General features: G+C 39.7%; 1 protein-coding gene across 1 annotated transcript; it reads left to right on the forward strand.

Moving 5' to 3' along the window:
- The first annotated feature begins 4871 nt into the window (after window positions 1-4871).
- On the forward strand, window positions 4872-18469 carry pafah1b1b (platelet-activating factor acetylhydrolase 1b, regulatory subunit 1b). Its single transcript, XM_027018398.2, has 11 exons — window positions 4872-5023; window positions 9200-9481; window positions 11500-11584; window positions 11794-11868; window positions 12262-12468; window positions 13610-13778; window positions 14478-14580; window positions 14923-15151; window positions 15411-15512; window positions 15684-15840; window positions 16009-18469. The coding sequence occupies exons 2-11, from the start codon at window positions 9450-9452 to the stop codon at window positions 16080-16082; spliced, it is 1233 nt and encodes a 410-aa protein (XP_026874199.1). The 5' UTR covers window positions 4872-5023; window positions 9200-9449; the 3' UTR covers window positions 16083-18469.
- The last annotated feature ends 1038 nt before the right edge of the window (window positions 18470-19507 follow it).

The following is a 19507-nucleotide window of genomic DNA, read 5'->3' on the forward strand; positions in this document are numbered from 1 at the left end:
ATTTCATCTGTACACACAATGTTGTCTGTACATGCAATGACATGTTTACATGAAGTTTCACATGTACACGTCACTGCATGTAATTTCGTCTATACGTGCAATATCACCCGTATATGCAATGTCATCTGTACACATAATTCTGTCTACATGCAATTTCGTCTGTACATGCAATTTCATCTGTACATGCAATTTTGGAATCTTAGGGAATGACCAATAAACATTTAAATTCTGTCAAATGAGTCCTCACTTATTGCGAACAAGAGAGTCAGTATCCAAGGGGGAAGAGGAAATAGAAGATTTTTATTGTCTCTTTTTAGCCTTATCCTTGTCCCTTTTATCCTTATTCTTGTGATAAGCACCAATCATTACCTTTCCCATTACCATGGAACTACCCCCACACCCCACCCCTCCACTCTTCTGGACTGCTCATAAAATACACCACTGTTTCTTTAAGTTTCTTACTGTTTCAGCATCTCTACACATAATTATCTTCAACCCAAGGTATGGGGATTTAAAAAACAAAACAAAACAGGCACATATATTTATCTTTAATTTCAACACAATGCCAGTCAGCTCGTATTCAGGCAGAGGTTAGATTCTGAGGTGAAAGAAGTATTTATATTTAATATTTATATTTAAATTATATTTAACCAAATATCCAACATTTTCCTCTATTAATGAATTGGTATTTTGTGACACATTTTATAGGATTTAATGCAACATGGTTGAAGTAGCACTTTTCAATGATTCCCCAATGGTCCATTCCACACAATGCTCAATAAACATAAGGCCTTTGGTTATATTTTAAGAGTACATAAATGTAAAAAATTGTTAACAACATTTATTATGTATCATTATTAATTTATTTGTTAATTGATTTATTTGGCTCTTGAGATTACTTTACCTGTACATTCAACTTAAACTTGTTTGTTCACCAAAGCTTAAATATATTTTTTAAGACAACAGGTTACCTCAACATTTTCTATATTAATCGAACTAATCCAGGCTTAAAATGTAATACAAAATATAGAAGAACAAAAATCCATGAGCAAGCATTCATAATAGGGCAACAGTACCAATAAAACATAGTCCAGATATCAGAGTCAGTGCAAAGGCTGAGAGTTCAGTCACAAGAAGACAACACAAAAGGGTAGGGCAGACAAGTCCAATAAAAACCACAATCCAAAGAAACGCAGACCAAAAACACAGAAAGGGTAGTCCAGATATAATGGAAGAATGCTCGGAATTAGAGTGTGGCATCTTCCACACTGGAGACAGGAACTGACTAGCTGGTGTCCTCATTGCTAGACAGGAATTAATTTCTGCTTTGTTTGTCTTTTTATTTGACTTTAATATTCATTTATTTTTTAAAGTAAAAAGAGAAATAAGAAAAGAAGAAGAAGAAGTGAACAGATACAGCTTGTGCTGGTTATATTTTACAGCCAAAGAGTAGATACTTTACATTAGTTGCGCTTTACATTAGTTTGTGATTCATGTAATTTTTTCTTAATTTTTAATCTTAAATATCTCCTGCACAGTATATGTTCATTCTGGGAAGGTGAGACTTAAGACAGTTTCTTCTTATGGTTTTTCTACTATCTCTGCTCTGTTGTATTTTTCATAAATAATACATAGTTGGCCCCTCCTATGTTGCCCTGTCTCTAAGGTTTCCCTGTCTCATGTCATGGGTTCATTTTTACCATTCTTGTTTCATTCCTTGTTTTGGTTTTCACCTTATTTGTATCACCTGTGCCTTGTTAGTCATCATTACCCTGTGTATTTAAAACCTGTGTTTTTTTTTTGTTGGTTTTTTTTTAAATTTTTTTTTTTTTTTTTTAAGTTTGCTGATTCCATTCTTGTATTCTCTGTAGTTGGATTTACTAAACCCTGCTGTGTTTGCTCTTTATTTATTTATTTATTTATTTATTTTCATCTCATCGTGTTTTACTTTCTGTTTGTCTCATCATGTTACCTGGCTCCCTCCATATTGGTAAACTGACCCTGGACTGTGACTACGACTCTGATTATGGATTTGCCCTTAATAAATCTCGCTCTTCTCAAAATATGCGTCCGCCACATGATCGCTCCAAGTTACGCTTCTTGTGTCAACTCTACATTAAGTTCTTTACCCCATTTATTTTTCATATATAATGTTGAGTAAGTTCTACATGCTATCAAAGACTAATAGACAGTGGACATATTTGTAGATGCCTTATATGTAGTCCTTATCACTTTCATTAATAGTTTCATTTAAATCCATGAGCTTTCTTTTTTATTTTTCTATTACAATAGTTTCTAAGACAAAGTTGTCTACCCAGATCTGAACAAATCCATCTTCAACTTACTAAAGTTTAAGTGGCAGGAAAAACTGTACAAGAACAGTATTAATGTGGACAGTGGTGAAGCCTGCTGGGGAAGGTACATGTTTATAAGTTTTACGCCTCCCCCGGTCTGTTCATGAGGTGCTTCAACCAACAGGTGAGGTGCCAAAAATGTATCAAACACTGAGTGTCACAACAAAAACACAACAAACTTTGTGTGTTATAGCAAAAAATCTGACTTTAAAAGCATGATGTTTCAGCCTACATTCAAGGTCTACATCAGATGTAACATACAGTTAGTGTTGCACTTTTGTCTTGAGCAGTGTTTGTTCATGACTCTACACAGGAGTTGGCTGTTGGCCAAATTCTGGCTGGCATTGTAAATACCAGTGTTATAAAACTGTCAGTTTATTGGTTAAAAAGTTGTCCAAAAGTAATGAAAAGTAAACAGATTACATTACTGCAATATAGTATTCCTTTGGATTAGGTTACAGATACATTGTTTAATACGTAATTAGGTTAAAAGCAGCTAAGAACATGCTGGTGAGGACTTAGAAGGCAGTCGTAGATAGACTGCACTTATGAGGAAAGGCTCAGTCTTTCTCAACTTGGACCCAGAGATTTTCTGATACAGTTCCTGTTCCCAACTTGTTCATGTCACCTACTGGTTCATACTTACCATCCGGCTTACACGTATCTTCTCAACCCTTCCTCTTACCTCCTCTTGTACCAGGTGATGCCTGCCCTTGCCATCAGTTTGGTTATCATGGGTTCATGTAAAGCAGCCATGCCCTGCTCTCCCTGATGGCACTATCTCTACCAGAGCTCTAGGTCACAGGCCTGATTTCACCTGGTTCATTGCATCCAATGAGGTTGTTGTAACTGCTAGATCATCCATAAACCCTGGGGGGGGGTGCAAACTTGGTCAGAGGGCCTCTGCATTCCACCTCAGATGACTTGTCCAGAATGTTCAAAGAGGATTACTGAAATGTTACATCAAGCATTGATCCTTTTTTTCAAGATGGTGCCATCTGAAAGCCAAATGAAGTCCCTGACCTTATTTGTGACATGTTGTTCCATTGCTGTCTCAGCTTGTGTGGGATAGAGCCATATGCATTGGTGAGGTCCATCCACAGTACTGTGAAGTCCTTTTCCTTTTCAGGTATCTCTATTTAGCTGTGTCATGACATCTGCATGTACAAGCTATCCTGGCACATGTGGGATCCCACCTTTCTGAAGATAAGTGTCAATGTACATGTTCTTCAGAAGGTACTTAATTAGGTGTTGAGTCATGACATTGAAAAATATCTCACTTTCGATATCTTGAACTGCTCAATCTTGCATGAATTCTCCTTGGGAATCCTGACACCTTCCCCACATCTCCATTGTTGGGCTACCTTCCCCTATACCAGATAACCATCATAAATTCAATGTATTGTTCAACAGTCAGAGCAGAAGTCTTGGATACCAGTTGCATACTTTGTAGGGTCCTAGGGCTGAATTGGCTCTTGCTGCCTGTATAACCGCCTGTACTGTTGTGTGCTGTTCATCTGGTTGTAGTTATTTTTAAACCTGCTAAGGACCAGGTTATTTTTTATTATGTCCTGATGTAAAACCATAGAATTCAAAGAGTGTGTACTTTGTTTTTTATGTGACTGTATAATGTCAATATATGTATTCCATTACTACCCAGCCCTGTTTATAGATATATCACAGTTATCACAAAACTGTGACAGGAACCAAGGATAAAAAGGTTAAACATGTCCTCTTCTAATTGGTACTAGACAGTGACTGAACAATAACAATATATTTCAACAAGCAATAACACTGGTTGTTACATACCATTAAGATGTATGACTCAGTTGCGATAATAATAAGATCTAGTCCAAGCAAATAATCACAAATAATATTAGGTTTTGGAACATGTCTTACAATATTTCAGAAATTCTATAAGAAATCTAAATGATGATGATCTGTTCTATCAGGATCAAATAAATTTAGGTCAGTTCTCTCCATATGGATGTGGAGTCCATAGGATTAAGGAGGTCCACGATCCAGAGGAGACAAGATGTAGAATATTTAGGTAAATGAAGAGATTGTTATTATGGATCTATCATGAAAGACATGGTGGGGCATGGTGTAATATGTTCTGTGTGTTCTCCCATCTCATAGCCTCCAAGCAAGGTCAACAATCCATATAGTCCATTAAGGGTATTGAGCTCATTTGATGCCAAACATTCATCACCTTTAAAGTTAACAGTGAGCTACAGCACATTTACATGATCTGTGTAAAAGGCTAACAGTCACAGAATCAGTGAGAGGCTATTCACACATATAGTAAAGCATGTAACATCATTATTTTTTCTATAATATCTATACTAAGCTTACAAGGAACACTCGCTTAATTCCTTTTATATACTCTTAAACATCTCTAACTCTGTTAGGGCCTAATCACAATATTTTTTCTGCGATGAAAGACTTGAAATTTTGTTGAGTTGGGCTTCTTAAGGCGGGCGCGCCACTCGACACATTGTGCGCGTGGCCGGCAACCATAGACGATTGCGGTGCAGTAATCAAGGAGGAGAAACAGGGTTGACCGAGCCGAGGAATCGGAAGTGACTTGCTGGAGAGATTATAGCTATTCATTTTACTTTTTGTCTAGCTGCGTTACCCGGTTAATAAGTGACACGTCATTTAGCAAGGTAAGAAGTATTAGATTTGGATGTTCATCTCAGTGTTTGGGGAAAGTGGCGATAAAATGCTTATCTATGTGGATACAAAATTTGCGCCGTATATCTCAAAATGGCGGCTAGGCCGTTAGAGTAAAAATAATAGGGTGTGAATTGCAATACTGATGCATCTTAATCTTGTCGTTTAGTCACAGAAATAATAATAATAATAATAATGTATGTGATGATTATAATCAGAACGCATTAACTAAATGAGTAACGTTTTTCGGACGCTATCGTAAGACCACCCGGCAACATTGGTTTATCGTACTTGCTAGCTAGCGTTTGCTTAGCTAGGTTAACTAACATGTTAGCCCACCAGTATCTCTGGTTAGCTAGCGAACTTAGCATGGTAGATAGCTAGTCATGTAACCTAGCCAGCTAGCTTGTTAAAGATGTTAGAGGACGTAGGGCTAGCTGTGCGTTTAGCTGTTTATTTTTGGCTCAGATTTGCTATAGTAATATGCTTGCGGACATTGTGACGACCTCAGAAGCTAATTGACCCAACTCCTGTGTCTGGCTGTAGCTTGGGTGTGCCTGTGATTTATTTATTTATTTATTTTTATTTATTTATTTATTTGTGTGTATGTATATGTATTTATTTAGAGCTGGGTCTATTTTTGGTACCCGGCTAACTGTCTGCTGTTGGTAAGCTGCCTAGCTAGCTAGCGTTAGCTAGCTAACCTAACTTGGCTATCCTAATAACTGAAGTTCGTCCTGGTAAGGTAGCAAGGGCGTGATTAGCAGGCCCGTTAGATCGATTATTTCCTTAGAATAACAGGTAGCTAGCTAGTTAACCTATATCTACCAGGTTTGTCATATGTCTACAATGTTTTAGCTATCTGTCTCTGTCAAACACACTTGCGGGCCAAAGAGATTGATATTTTGTGCTGGCACAGCCCAGTTTTTGAATAGTCAATAAAAATGTTACAAATGGTTAACACTGTCTTGCTAAGTATTGTGGTGACTGCATTTTGCGTATGCTGCTTTACTGGCTAAGCACAAATCTAAACTACTTTAGAATGCTCCGCCGTTTGAGCGAACCTTTAGTCTGACGGATATGTTTCCCAGGCAACAGTGTTCATAATGTGATTATACATTTAAGATATGTTGCTCGCAAGTCAGTGGTCTGGGCTCAAATTAGCCAACACACAAGAAGTAAAATTTTCTGTTAAATCATTTTATATATATATATATATATATATATATATATATATACACACACACACACACACTTTTAACGCATTATCTTGACCTTGGCACAGTGACTAGGCCTAGACAAATCCAATAATATTGTTTAGAATGACAGTGTATTGGGTGAAGTCTTCGTTTAACCATGTGATCTTGCTTTCCAGAAAAACAAAACAACCGATGAGCTAAATTCTTTGTATAATAAATGACATATATGAGCATTCTTATATTTTCGTGTTGTTTCTCAACCTTAATATGTAAGGTTCCTTCCATGAATTACATCTTACATATTGCTGGTGGGTGTCCATCTAGCAATTTATTCTTCTGTGAATGTTAGTTTATGCTGTGACCCACTTTAATTTACTGCTCATTTCTGTCTCAGCCTTGCAGGCAAATGTACTTAAGAAAAAAAATTCAAGGCACCTTTTATGCCTGCTTCACAAAGTAAAGCCTGACCCGTGTTGGGCCTAATCTCCTCAACCCCATATGGGCACTTCAGACATGATGCAGTGAAATTGGTATTTCCAGCAGTTGCTCTTAAAAAAAAAAAAAAGTCAGGCATTTCTGGCTTTGAAAGGGTTTTGTTGGAGGTATATATTATATATTTTTATCTTGAAGCTCTTTTTTTTTTTTTTTTTTTCCCCTCAAGGAAGAGTCAGGATAAGGACTTGCACATTCAGCATCTTGATCACAAATCCATCCTCTTTATCCATGACATTACTCAAAATCGTGTTTCCTATGAATGTGTTGAAATTGGATAGATAAGCCTACCTCTGCTTAATACACGTGTGTGTGTGCGGGCGCGCGCGCGCACACAGGTATGCTCATTTCATTTTGGGCTATACATTATGCAAATCGATGAAGTAAAGAAATGCCTTTCATATTGCCTGAAATGGCACCAGCCCCTCTCATTTTATGCCAAATTGCATAGGCCCGAACAAAGCAGGTGCCATTGCAAAGCCAACTTTTAAGATTCAGCATGCTTCTTCTCCATCCAAATGAAGCTGTTGTCATCACGCTTAAGTCACCCAATTCATTTTTACATACGCACCAAGAATTGTCTCTGTATTCTGTTACAGAAACAAAAACAGACATATTGTGTTGTTGGATTCCCTCAGTTCCAAAACGTACATGTGCTGTTATAGTGGAGGCTGGTTTGCTGGCATTTAGCACACTGGCTGACATATGACCATGTTACGTTAGAGTGGTTGGAACATGGGATTCTGCTCCAGAGGCTCAGGCCACAGTTCAGTATTATCAAACAGCATGACTGATAATCAAACACTAAATACCGTGACATGCAAATAATTAGCACCTTTTATAATAGCCCAGGGAATGATGGGAAGCAAAATGAAGTGCTGCAGTGGTATAGCTTTCATACATTCCTAGCATGTTCATTTTCTGCTTGCATTTACCTTTAAACTATAAATAGTAACTATATGTGCCCTCAATTATGTCACACACAGTCCACTTGCATTCTGTTTCCCCTGTCCTGCATGCTAGGGAAGTATGGTAAATACCTTTGCCCTCCAAATGCATTTGCTCATCACTGCAGATCCCTATATGAAGCATCTCACTGAAGATTACCTGCATGCAAATTGAGTGGCAGGTGAAAGGGACATCGATGCTTCCCCCCTCTTAGTGTCCGACTGGCCCGGGGCATTAGGATTCTCAGCATGGCCAGCCTTGTCCCAGTCTAACCACTAAGCTGCAGGGAAAAAGGGCCCTGGAGCCCTTTCTCTCTCCACTGGCATAAACCGCATAGCTTTGCCTGCACTAGATAACGAAACGAAGCATACTTGTTCAAAGTTCACAGCCATGCTTTGTTAATGGAATTAAATATCAGCAATAAAGATTTACAGCTGCCAAATGATGTCATGCCTCATCGAAGGCTGTTGAGAATGGCCACAAGCACACAAACGGCTTTCACATAAAGAATGGAAACGAAGCTGACTGGCATTAGTGTCCACTGCCTAAGCATAGCTGCACAGATGCCGAGTGTAAGGAAGGTGTGAGGCTGGCGGAGAGTGACTGAAAGGTTGATGCGTTTTGCAGCTTGGGCAGTGGCCATTCTGTTTTCAGGCTTCATGCTATTTGTCCTCACTGCTGTTCCAGGCCGTAGCATAACCTGTTAGCTGGGTGTCCGAGTTGGTGCAGCTGTGTGGACATGTTCACAATCCGCCTCTTTTTTGGCCAGCCTTTAAATTATGAGGCACAATAACATTTGCTAGGCCTTCTTACAGGAGCTGGTTCAACATGAATGACTCTCTTGCTTAAGAGGCTTCCATGGCTCGTGTTGGATCCCCCCCCCCCCATCCAGGTTATACATGCATGTATGGGCTTATCTTATTTTATTTGTGGGAAAAATCTGTCATGTGGGCACATGGACTTTGGAATGGAGCATTACATTACATGTGGCTTTGTGCTTTGTCTGGCTGGCGAAGACAAGATTAGGTGTTTTTCACCTTCATCAAGCTGTTTCGTTGAGCACCCACCAGATTCAAGAGTATATTTCAGTCTGCCTGAGACCAGAAGGATTACAAAGACATGCCTCTGCCTTTTTGATCCCCTCTCACCAGATCACCCCACCACACTTCTGCCTATTCATCTGGAGGTCTGTTTTAGTGAACCCTCTGGATTATACAAGAGAATTTAAGGCACAGAGCCAGTCTGGCTGCTTTAGAAGGGCTACACACAGATGTGGTTGCAGGACCTTGCTCTTTGTGTCTTTGCTGTCAGAAGGGTACATGGGTCGTTCAGGTTGCATCGGGATACATGCTGCCAAACGAGCAAGTGGAATGTTGTAAAGAGATGAACTTAACCTTATCTTCTAATTAAACAAGTCTCAAGGATTCTTAACTGCTTTTTTACTGCATGTCATGGACATAATCAGCTGGCTAGAATCTTAATGATGAATGTTGTCTAATCTCCTCTTTCTTTCTCAATGTCCCTCTGTAGATGAAGGGAAGATCCCACTGCTGAACGTCTGTGCAGCTCTGCTCTGTTGTCTAGCATAAGTGCACCTGTCCTGAACCTGTGACTGGATCGCTGCAGGTGCCACTGACACGCCTTTTCCCCAGAGTGTGTCACTCCCTCCAGGTGTCTGTCCCATCTCATCCCATCCTACGAGGGCTCACCCAGTGTGCTGAGGACCATCCACAGGCTCCCAGCCCGGGGCAGAGACAGCGCCCCCACACACACCGCCACCATGGTGCTGTCACAGAGGCAACGAGATGAACTGTGAGTCTATATTCTTCATTCTCACAACCACCACACAGCCAGAACATTGTCAACGCATTAGGAATAGACCCATGTGGAAATCATGGGGACATGCTCATAATCAATATTTCTATATGTGTAATCACATCTTGATGCCTTTTAATTTATAAGCCCCAGCCAATCAATTATAACTTTGAGAGCTTGATCATATATTAACCTGAATGTATTGAACCATTTAATTTGGGTAAGCGAATGGAAGAAAAGTGGATTTTTAAAAATGTACAGAAACATCCATATCACCTTGCCCAGACTGGCTTCCAGACTAATTAGAACAAATCTCCACAGAATGTTCACAGCCCTGTCATCCTTGCTTCTCCTACTTGTAAGCTCTCGCACACCTGCTTAGCCGTTGGGTCGAGTGAAGAAATGTTTCCCGTGGACAACATGGGTGTCTGTGCCTCAGGGAGTGACATTCACTGGCTAGTTAGCTTTAATATTTCATAAAGCTTCATATGAGAGAGGTGCTCACTTAATTTTTGCATGAGCAGCTTGGTCTTTTGTTTGTGCTTCAGCCAGCAATAGTGGTAGTCCTTAAAACGAAAGAACAGGAAATTGAACCAAATTCCTTTATTTTTAGGTTGGTGTGTTTTTTTTTGTTTGTTTTGTTTTGTTTTTTGTTTTTTTTTTAATAGGGAAATCTTGTTTATTTTTAGATTTATTATTAAAAAAAATAAATAAACCTTATGTAGATCTGTCAGGTTTATTCCTTCAATTCCCCTCCACCAAGGTTACATTCTAAATAGTTTACTCAATTGTTCCTCTGTCCATTAGTTGTGTTTGATATTTTGAAGTCTGTTTTCCACATTTGCACTATTTTCTACTGGTTTGTTTATAATGTGTAATATATAAAAATAATAGCAACCTTGTAAGTTCCATATAATCTGAAATCTGAATCTGAAAATTGCACACCTTAACATTTCCTTTAAAAGGGGGATCAGATATTTTTCAGTATAGCAATACCTGATTATCTTTAATGTTCTGTTTATTTCTGGTATTCTGAGTGTTTGCTGCTTGCTTCATGGCTACTTGATGGCTGACTCACTCACTCACTCACTCACTCTCTCTCTCACACACGCACCCTCACTCACTCCCTCTAAAGGATCTGTTACCAGCACCAGGAAGAATCAGGAATTTAACCTGACCTCACTGTCTAAATTTAGCCATGTGGCCAGTTCATAAAATATTCACCGCCATCTCAAGAAGTGAAAAGCTCGTTTACTTAATGATGAAGTGCTGCACATCTGTGTGTGGCGCATGTGCATGTGTGTGTGCACACCTGCTGGTTGCTCCCTTGGTTTAGTTACGTTTCCCGCAGTGTCATCTGAGAACAGTTTCATCCACTAGCTGGTAACCATGACAACAAGTGCACTGTTCACCCCTCCCTCCTTTGCTTGGTTAGTCTAGTCTATATTTTTCAATCCATTTAGAGTAGGAGGGCTCAGCTTGCTAGTATTGTTTCTTCACACTATGGTTAGCTTTCAGAGGCTGGCTCAGAATGCTGATTTAGCACAGAGAGCCTGCCTGCTCTTTACATCCTTTGGCTCCCTTAAGATGTTTTCGTTCTCTCTGTTTGTGTGCACGTGTGTGTGCAAGCGTTATTCCCTGTTGGAACATTTTGTGCTTTGCATTTGGTTTGTTGTCTTTGAGCGACTCTGGTACTTCGTCAGCAGCTCAACATTAAAGGAAGACCTAACCTTTTGTATTCCTCGTCTACTAAATGTTTTTCATCTGTTCTCGGTTATTGCTCAGCTTAATCAGTCATTGTATTTCTCATGTGTTTTGTTTTATTTTGGTCTTGATAGACTATGGAGTTCTTTTGCAAGCATGTCAGCAGATAAAATGAGCCATTTTGCTTATTCTGTCATATTAACATCATAAAACAATGGTGCTATTTACTTAATTGTACAGGGACAATACAGGTTAAAGATTTTATTGTCTCTCGTTTAGTATGTGCTGAATCGAAGCTCTTGTAATTTCAGAAATCGAGCGATAGCGGACTACCTCCGTTCTAATGGCTATGAAGAGGCCTATTCTGTTTTTAAGAAGGAGGCAGAGTTAGATATGGTAAGACCTGTTTCTGTGACTTAAAGACCTGCTCTCTCTGAAACAAAGATTTATCCTTGTCTACTGAACATTCTTTCTACTCCACATTGTCTTTATCTGTATCCAGAAAACTAGTGTCTGCTGCTGGACATAAGTGACTATTCGCTGTCCTATTGCAGTTTCTGAAATTCTTATTACCACATTACCCTTTCTCTTATTTTGGTCTCCAGAATGAAGAATTAGATAAGAAGTATGCAGGTCTGTTGGAAAAGAAATGGACCTCAGTCATCAGATTACAAAAGAAGGTCAGTGTGCCTACATCAGGTTGAACTAGTTTATTTAGGCTCCAATGTAAGATTTGCTGTGTAAGCAATGCAAATGTTTCACATGTGGGTATTTTGTGAGCTTTTTTTTTGGTGATGTTTTTTTAAAGTATTGTTCAAGCATAATTTATAGGATGGTAATTAAATCACATTTACGGCATTTAGCAGACACTTTTATCCAGAGCGACTTACAAAAGTGCTTTGTCATTTACTCAGTTTTACTCATAATTTACTCATAAATTTAGTTAAGTATGTTTTAATTATCAATCTTGTTAAGTTGTAATGTTCAGGTTGCCCCAGGGTATCATGGTGCTTACATTGCAGATCCCACATTAATTCTGTTCAAAAGCTCATTGTCTTATATTGCTCACTAAGGTGATGGAGTTGGAGTCCAAGCTGAATGAGGCTAAAGAGGAGATCACTTTAGGAGGACCTGTGGGGCAGAAGAGAGACCCCAAAGAGTGGATCCCCCGCCCCCCAGAGAAATATGCGCTCAGTGGCCACAGGAGTCCTGTCACGCGTGTCATCTTTCACCCTGTGTTTAGTATCATGGTTTCTGCTTCAGAGGATGCCACCATCAAGGTGAGCATCCAGCGGTTCATGTCTGGTTGGGTTTTAGATATCATATCCTGTGACACAGCATGTTCAGGGTATTTGGGTGGGGGGTGTGTTAAAATTTTACCAGAAGAACGTGAATGTGTTCCCAGGTTTTTATGCTGAGTCACTTACCATCTCCATGGAGCTGCTGTGATGTGCTGGTTTCCCAGGGCAACAGCAGAGCAAGCACTTCTCTGGGCACCACACATGGCGCTCAGTGCTGCTTTTTTTCTGTTTATATTTTTTCCCTTGTTTTATTTATATAGCTCTTCTTCTTTTTTTTTTTCCTTGCTCTTTTTAGGATCCAAGTATCTCTTAAGACAGATCACTGCTGCTCTATTCATTTTCTACAAGCATCTATCTTGGAGCACCTCTGAGCCGTACCCGTGCCAGAGGCATCTTCACCTTCTTATTGTCTCTGTTGGATCTCGCTGACATTTCACAGCAAACAGCTAGCTAAGAACAGAGTGTCTGTCTTTTCCCAGGCTTTGAGGCAGTAATCTGTGATGCGCTTTTATCAATTGGATGTGTAATAATTGTAATTTAGGGGAAGAAGTTTAGTTCAGGACTGGGGAAAAATCTTTCCTATTCCTATTAGATTACCTGTATACCTAAGCTTGAAGCACTTTATAGGCTTGGGGCTCTGTTAGGTGTCTGACTTATAAAGGTCAACCAGCAGCCTTTTCATAGGAGCTGCCCTTTTTAATCCCTGGTTAGGAATACCCAAGTTTGATTGGTTGGTTGGACGTACTACCTGCAAAGGAAAAAGTCTGATTTGTGTGGTTCACTTGGGGAAAGCTGGTGAGTTTCTCACTGAAAGATGGTGATCCTGTGTTTCCACTGCAGCATTGCTGTTTGCCATTGTAATACAGTTACCTGGAATTAGTGAATCAGTGCTAGTAATAACTTCAGCTTCACTACCAGTGAATATGCTATTAGTATGTGTTCTGTGTTCTGGCCATTGCAGTGTTGTCATGGTTTGAATGCAGCTGTTTCAGCACTAGCTTCTTCCCAGCCATTTGCAGAAGTTCCCAGTAACAGTCTAATTGCATGTTTTGGTTAAAATGAACAACAGCGATCTTTCCTCTCGACTCAGGTCAAGGCCATTTTTGTCCTATTATTGCAGGTCTGGGACTATGAGGCAGGAGACTTTGAGCGCACTCTGAAGGGACACACGGACTCTGTGCAGGACATCTCCTTCGACCAGACTGGAAAGCTTTTGGCTTCCTGCTCAGCAGACATGACCATCAAACTCTGGGACTTCCAGGGCTTTGAGTGCATCAGGACCATGCATGGTGAGAGGACCACAATGGCATAAGGTGGTCAGGGGTACACTGTGAACCTGCAACCTTTGGTGTCTATCAGGGACATTAGCAGCAGGATCCACCACTGATAATTGGATTGGCTGATGATCAGCACATGGGTCTTTGCACATGAGTCCTTATGTGCTATGTCCCTGTAAAGATCAGTGGATTATATGGGTAGTCTGGGAATGAGATTGTTGAGGTTAGGATTAGCGAACTTGGAGACTTTCATCTCCCTCACCCAGTTAGATAACAAGGATCCCTGGTGAATTAAGATAAGGTAATTACTTTAACTGCACATAACTACAAGCCTTGCATGCTTTAGTGACACTAATTGATTTGTAGTGACATGCTGATATGTCACTTTTAGGGCAGAATGTTAAATCCAGTCTATTAAAGGTTTGGGGAAACATCCACACTTGCTCTTAAACAGCAAACACTCAATGCATATTGTGCCGGTGTTCTGGCATGTGTTTATCCAGGATATTTACTTCTACTGTGAATTTTCAGAAAGACAAAGTCATTATTGGAATTAAGAATTAAAATGAACATCCTTGGTGTTTATACTTCAGCATGTCAAATAATAGGCCACCAACTCATCCATGTTCCTTTTTAAGGTAAAGCTTTTGCAACTCTCTGACTTCCAAGCATTTCTTACTGAAGTTCCCCTTCCCCTCTTGTCTTACACAGGACATGATCACAATGTGTCCTCAGTTGCCATTATGCCCAATGGTGACCATATAGTGTCTGCCTCGAGGGATAAGACCATTAAAATGTGGGAGGTGGCCACTGGGTAAGTAGAGAAGGCTTTGTATGGTTAGGCCGGAACGAACAGCGAGCTAATTGTGTGCCTGAGCGAAGAGAACGATCATGTTGCTCTTCCTCCTGAGTCATGATGCAGCATGTCTAGGATGGCACAGATTTCAGTGGACCTTCACTTTTCTGCAGTTAGACCATCATTGTTAAGGCATCTTCACACTGGCATTCATGCTCATCTTTGCTTTTGTTTTTATATACTTTTGCTGTTCATAGTATATTTGTGTTAACATTTTAATGCATGTATGTAGTGAAGGCTGTTCTTACACAAGAGAGAGTCAACAGAAATGGTTTGTTTCCATGTATCTGACATGTGCAGCTACTGTGTGAAAACATTCACGGGCCACCGGGAGTGGGTGCGGATGGTGCGGCCCAACCAGGACGGTACACTGTTGGCCAGCTGCTCTAACGACCAGACGGTGCGTGTGTGGGTGACCGCCACCAAGGAGTGCAAGGCGGAGCTGCGGGAGCATGAGCACGTGGTGGAGTGCATCTCCTGGGCCCCAGACAGCGCCCACCCCACCATACTGGAGGCCACCGGCTCAGAGGTGCACAGCAGTCTCCTCCCTCCTTTAGGACACTTGATGAAAGTGCAGCTGTAAGAATTACTGCCACAGCATTTTGTAGAAATGCTTCATCGTAAGGCCTGATGAATGTTCTGTATTGTACTAGCAAAATAATATTTAAAGTACCGCAGTCTCACTGGTGTCTGATAACTGGGCGTGATGCAGCAGACATTTCTAGCGTTTTGAGAATTGCAATCATTGTTACTTTTTAACTCAAATTTTGGTCATGTGCTTTCTGTAGAACAAGAAGAGTGGTAAGCCTGGTCCCTTCCTGCTGTCGGGATCCCGAGACAAGACCATTAAGATGTGGGATGTCAGTACTGGCATGTGCCTTATGACACTGGTAATTTAACCTTGAATCCCTCGATCCTGGGTATTTCAGGTCAAAATATTATCATTTACAACATTTGTGTAAGGAGCTTGAAACTAGAATATTTACTGGCAACAAACTTGCATTTGACTTTAACATCATCTGAACTTCTTCTCAAACTCTCACTCACTCACGCTCATTCAGGTTGGCCATGATAACTGGGTGCGAGGGGTGCTCTTCCACCCAGGAGGGAAGTTCGTGGTGAGCTGTGCAGATGATAAGACCCTGCGCATCTGGGACTATAAAAATAAGCGCTGCATGAAGACCCTGAGTGCCCACGAACACTTTGTTACCTCTTTGGGTAAGATGCCATTGCCTAGTGATTTCAGGATGGCAAGAGGCCAGGGCTATGACCAATAGTCCCTTTCCAAATGACATTAAGCTGTGTGCTATAGTGTGGCATGGTGTTGCCTTTTTTCATGTTCTCATGGGTTTTACTCACAAACATCCTTCATCTTTTTCTTCACAGATTTCCACAAGACTTCCCCCTACGTGGTGACAGGAAGCGTAGATCAAACAGTCAAAGTGTGGGAATGTCGCTGATCTCCCCCCGTCCCACCCCTTGCCCCTCCCCATCTTTACCATCACTTTACCCCTCACCCTGACACTCACCCTTCAGGAAACATTCATCACCATGGCTACTATCCCATCCAGCACTCTTCTAATAACTATTGTCCTTTTATGTAAATTATTCTGGATGTAGTTTGAGCTTATTAAATGTTACACAAGACACCCTCAAAAGGAGTGAAAAAAAAAGTCATAAAAAGAAAAACAAGTATTCTTGCATGGTGATTCCAAAAACTTGTATTCTGTCAAAAAAAAAAATAATAATAATAATAAATAATTAAAAAAGGTGGGGGGGGGGGGGTTACCATCGTCTAGAAGTTACCATAAGACTGAAAGGCACTAGCAGTGCTCAGGCATCGAGCATCTCGTTACAGAAGGCAGAATGATCCTGTCTGGGGAATTCAAGTACAGGGCACTTAAAGCGAGTCTCACTTTTCTTTTAAGTTTCTAGAGGGGAAACAAAAGGGGGTCAAGATTTTCCTTGAAATGTACAGCTTTGTGCTTCTGAGGGAATTGATGGTTACTGTAATTCTGATGGATTACTGATGTATGACCTTTATTTGCATAATTTGTTTTGTTTAAGAGGCCGATTACTTAAATGAAACGTCTGACTGTCGTTTGCCTCCTGCCCCAAAGGACCTACTCCAATAATGCATTTTAGGTGCTAAATGCTGCATAGTAGTCATAAAACCTAGAGTGAGGTGTGTGGTTGGTTTTTTTTTGGTTTTTAAATCAATATACAAAAATCTCTCACACTGCAAAGATTATCTAGCGCTTATCATGGGTGTAGAGACATGGGCCAGACATGCTCTCAGCGAAGTCTGCTTGTGTATTAGGTTTAAGATTGACATGCGCTACAGGCCATGAAGACCATTTTTAGCCATGGTCAGCATTGACAGGTTTAACACAATGTCTGCCTTGCTAACATGACTATGGCCTTGGTTTTTCCCCAAGACCCAATCATGTGCCAGTTAGTCTCTAACAACTGACAAGTGATTACATGGTGAGCATAATCATGGTGATGATATTAATGAGAAGACGAATCAACAGTATGACAGGGAACCGTCTTGTTTAAGTGCACTTGTTGAAGGAGGTACATGGTGTGTGTAAAGCAGGGTTTACATTTTGATTCTTTTGCCTTTCTCCATTTTCTACTGCTTGCGGGGAGCTGTTCTCTCTGCTCACTTCATCATTTCATTTTGTCATGATTATCCCCAGGAGAACATCTGTAAAGAAATGGTGCTTGTACCAAATGCGGTTATACATACTCACCTTTTTCTGGACTACATAATTAATCAAAGAAAGATGCCTACAGAGCCAGTGCATTCCACAACGTTTAAAAGAAGTCATATTATCTACATTACTATAGACAACCTCATAGCCGTTTTAGCAAATAAAACCATAACTATCAGCTAACTACAGTTTTCTAGTCATAGCATGTGTCTTCTGTAGAAGTTGTCAAAGCTCAGGCTGCCTACTGACAAACTCAACAGGTGTATGTGCCCCCTCAATATATGAAACACCTAAATGAAAACCGTGGTTTCATTAGTGTGATCATGGCACCATTCATTGTTTGTATTTTCTATGTATGTGTCAGCTGGGGGGGGGGGGAATCCGCTAAAAGTTCTGCCATTGAAGTAAGCTTTGTGACATTCAGTGGTACTGCTGTGTGTCACTGTATTGAATGAGCTATCTAGTAAAGCTCTCTTGAATCAGGGAGGTTGTTGAAACTGCAGATTTAATATCTCAGCCAGTAATTTCACTCTGATGGACCTGCAGAGTGGCTACCTGTAGTAATGGGAAGATGCCTCCAAGGTAGATCAACAAGTGCAATAACAATAGGCTGCTCTGTGTTAACTGTTGATGAACAGGTATGTATGCATGTGTCAAAACAAACATTTAGGAAAATTGACCTCTGTTGATACGGATTTAATGGAGGCAGCAATTAATGAACTGTTTGACATGAATATGAATACAAAATTAGTTATAGATAGGACGAAGAGACAGATTTTAGCAATCTAAGGGGTCATGTCAGTGGTGCACGTGGTTGTAACTTTTTTAATGGCAGTGGTGTAGGGCTAGCTGCGCTATTCCAAAACTATGTAGTATCAGTTGAAGTTGAAGGATATTAGAGCTTTTCTGTATGTGCAGTAGGGTTGTGCATCCAGTAAGCTCCAAGTTGAGTTTGCTTTCTATGCCTTGTTAATATACTGAAGCCCCTTGACGTAAAGAATTTCATTCTGCTTTTTGTGATCTTACTGTTCTCGCACACATGTACACACACAAAATATAAATTGTGTACCGATATATCTGGATGTCATTGTTTGCAACATAAGAGTAATAAAAATGTAAATATAAAGCAATCCTTTTGTGTCCTTGATTCATTTTAATAGTGTAAGATGATTCAAGGGTTCAGTTAATACCTTGTACTTTTGGGTTCACAGGCACAGTGGGATTTGTAAGTTGGGCTGTCCAAGTTATTTGGCTTTGTTTCATAGTGGAAACTGCCTTTTTATCTATTCAGACTAGATTTTTCTTTTTTCTGAAGCCTATTCTTCCATCATGTTTTTATTCCTTATAGTAATGTAGACCTGGTTCAATGATTAAAATAACATATAACTTGGACATTTGGTGCCAATTTAATGCCAATACAGATATCATCTATTTTTCACTGATGGATGAATTTCTTGATAATATGACTTGAACATTTCAATCATCTATATACAGTGGTGGGAATTAACAAAGTATGTGTACTGCATTACTTAAGTCATTTTTGAAAGATATATGTACCTGAATATTCCTACTTTTTATTTCTGCTCAGTACATTTTAAAAATAGGATTGTTACTCATTTTTCCCTTATTAATAATAATAAAAAAGGCACCTTATCAAGTGCTAATCGAAATCTAACTGGATGTGAAACCAGAGGGGGGTGTTGTATTTTTTTCTGGACCTTTTTTATTTCTTCATATGAAAACAGGAAACTCATTGTTATTATTATTATTATTGTTGTTGTTGTTTTTTCTCTACATCCACATTAATTCAATTATTGCTGTGGTTGCCTATCAAGATTTTGCTCTACAATAAAAAAAAAGTGTCATTTATATGATTTTGCAGATTATGCATGCATAATATAAACCATTATTTATGTGGAATGTTGTGTTGCTTACATCTAATTAACACTCAAACAATACTCAGAAATGTATTTAGAAACACTTTTAAATTAGTACTTTAGTATATCTAAGAGCATGTACTTCTATGTACTTGAGTAAAAAAAACCCTATACTTCAACTTTTAACAGAATATTTTTTACCAGAGTATTTGTACTTTTTCTTCAGTAAGAGACTTGTCTACTTCCTGCAGCAAACACACAAACAGTAGATACCTGTGCAATTCATGTTTA

This window comes from Electrophorus electricus, chromosome 6 (assembly GCF_013358815.1).
Source record: "Electrophorus electricus isolate fEleEle1 chromosome 6, fEleEle1.pri, whole genome shotgun sequence".
NCBI lineage: Eukaryota > Metazoa > Chordata > Actinopteri > Gymnotiformes > Gymnotidae > Electrophorus > Electrophorus electricus.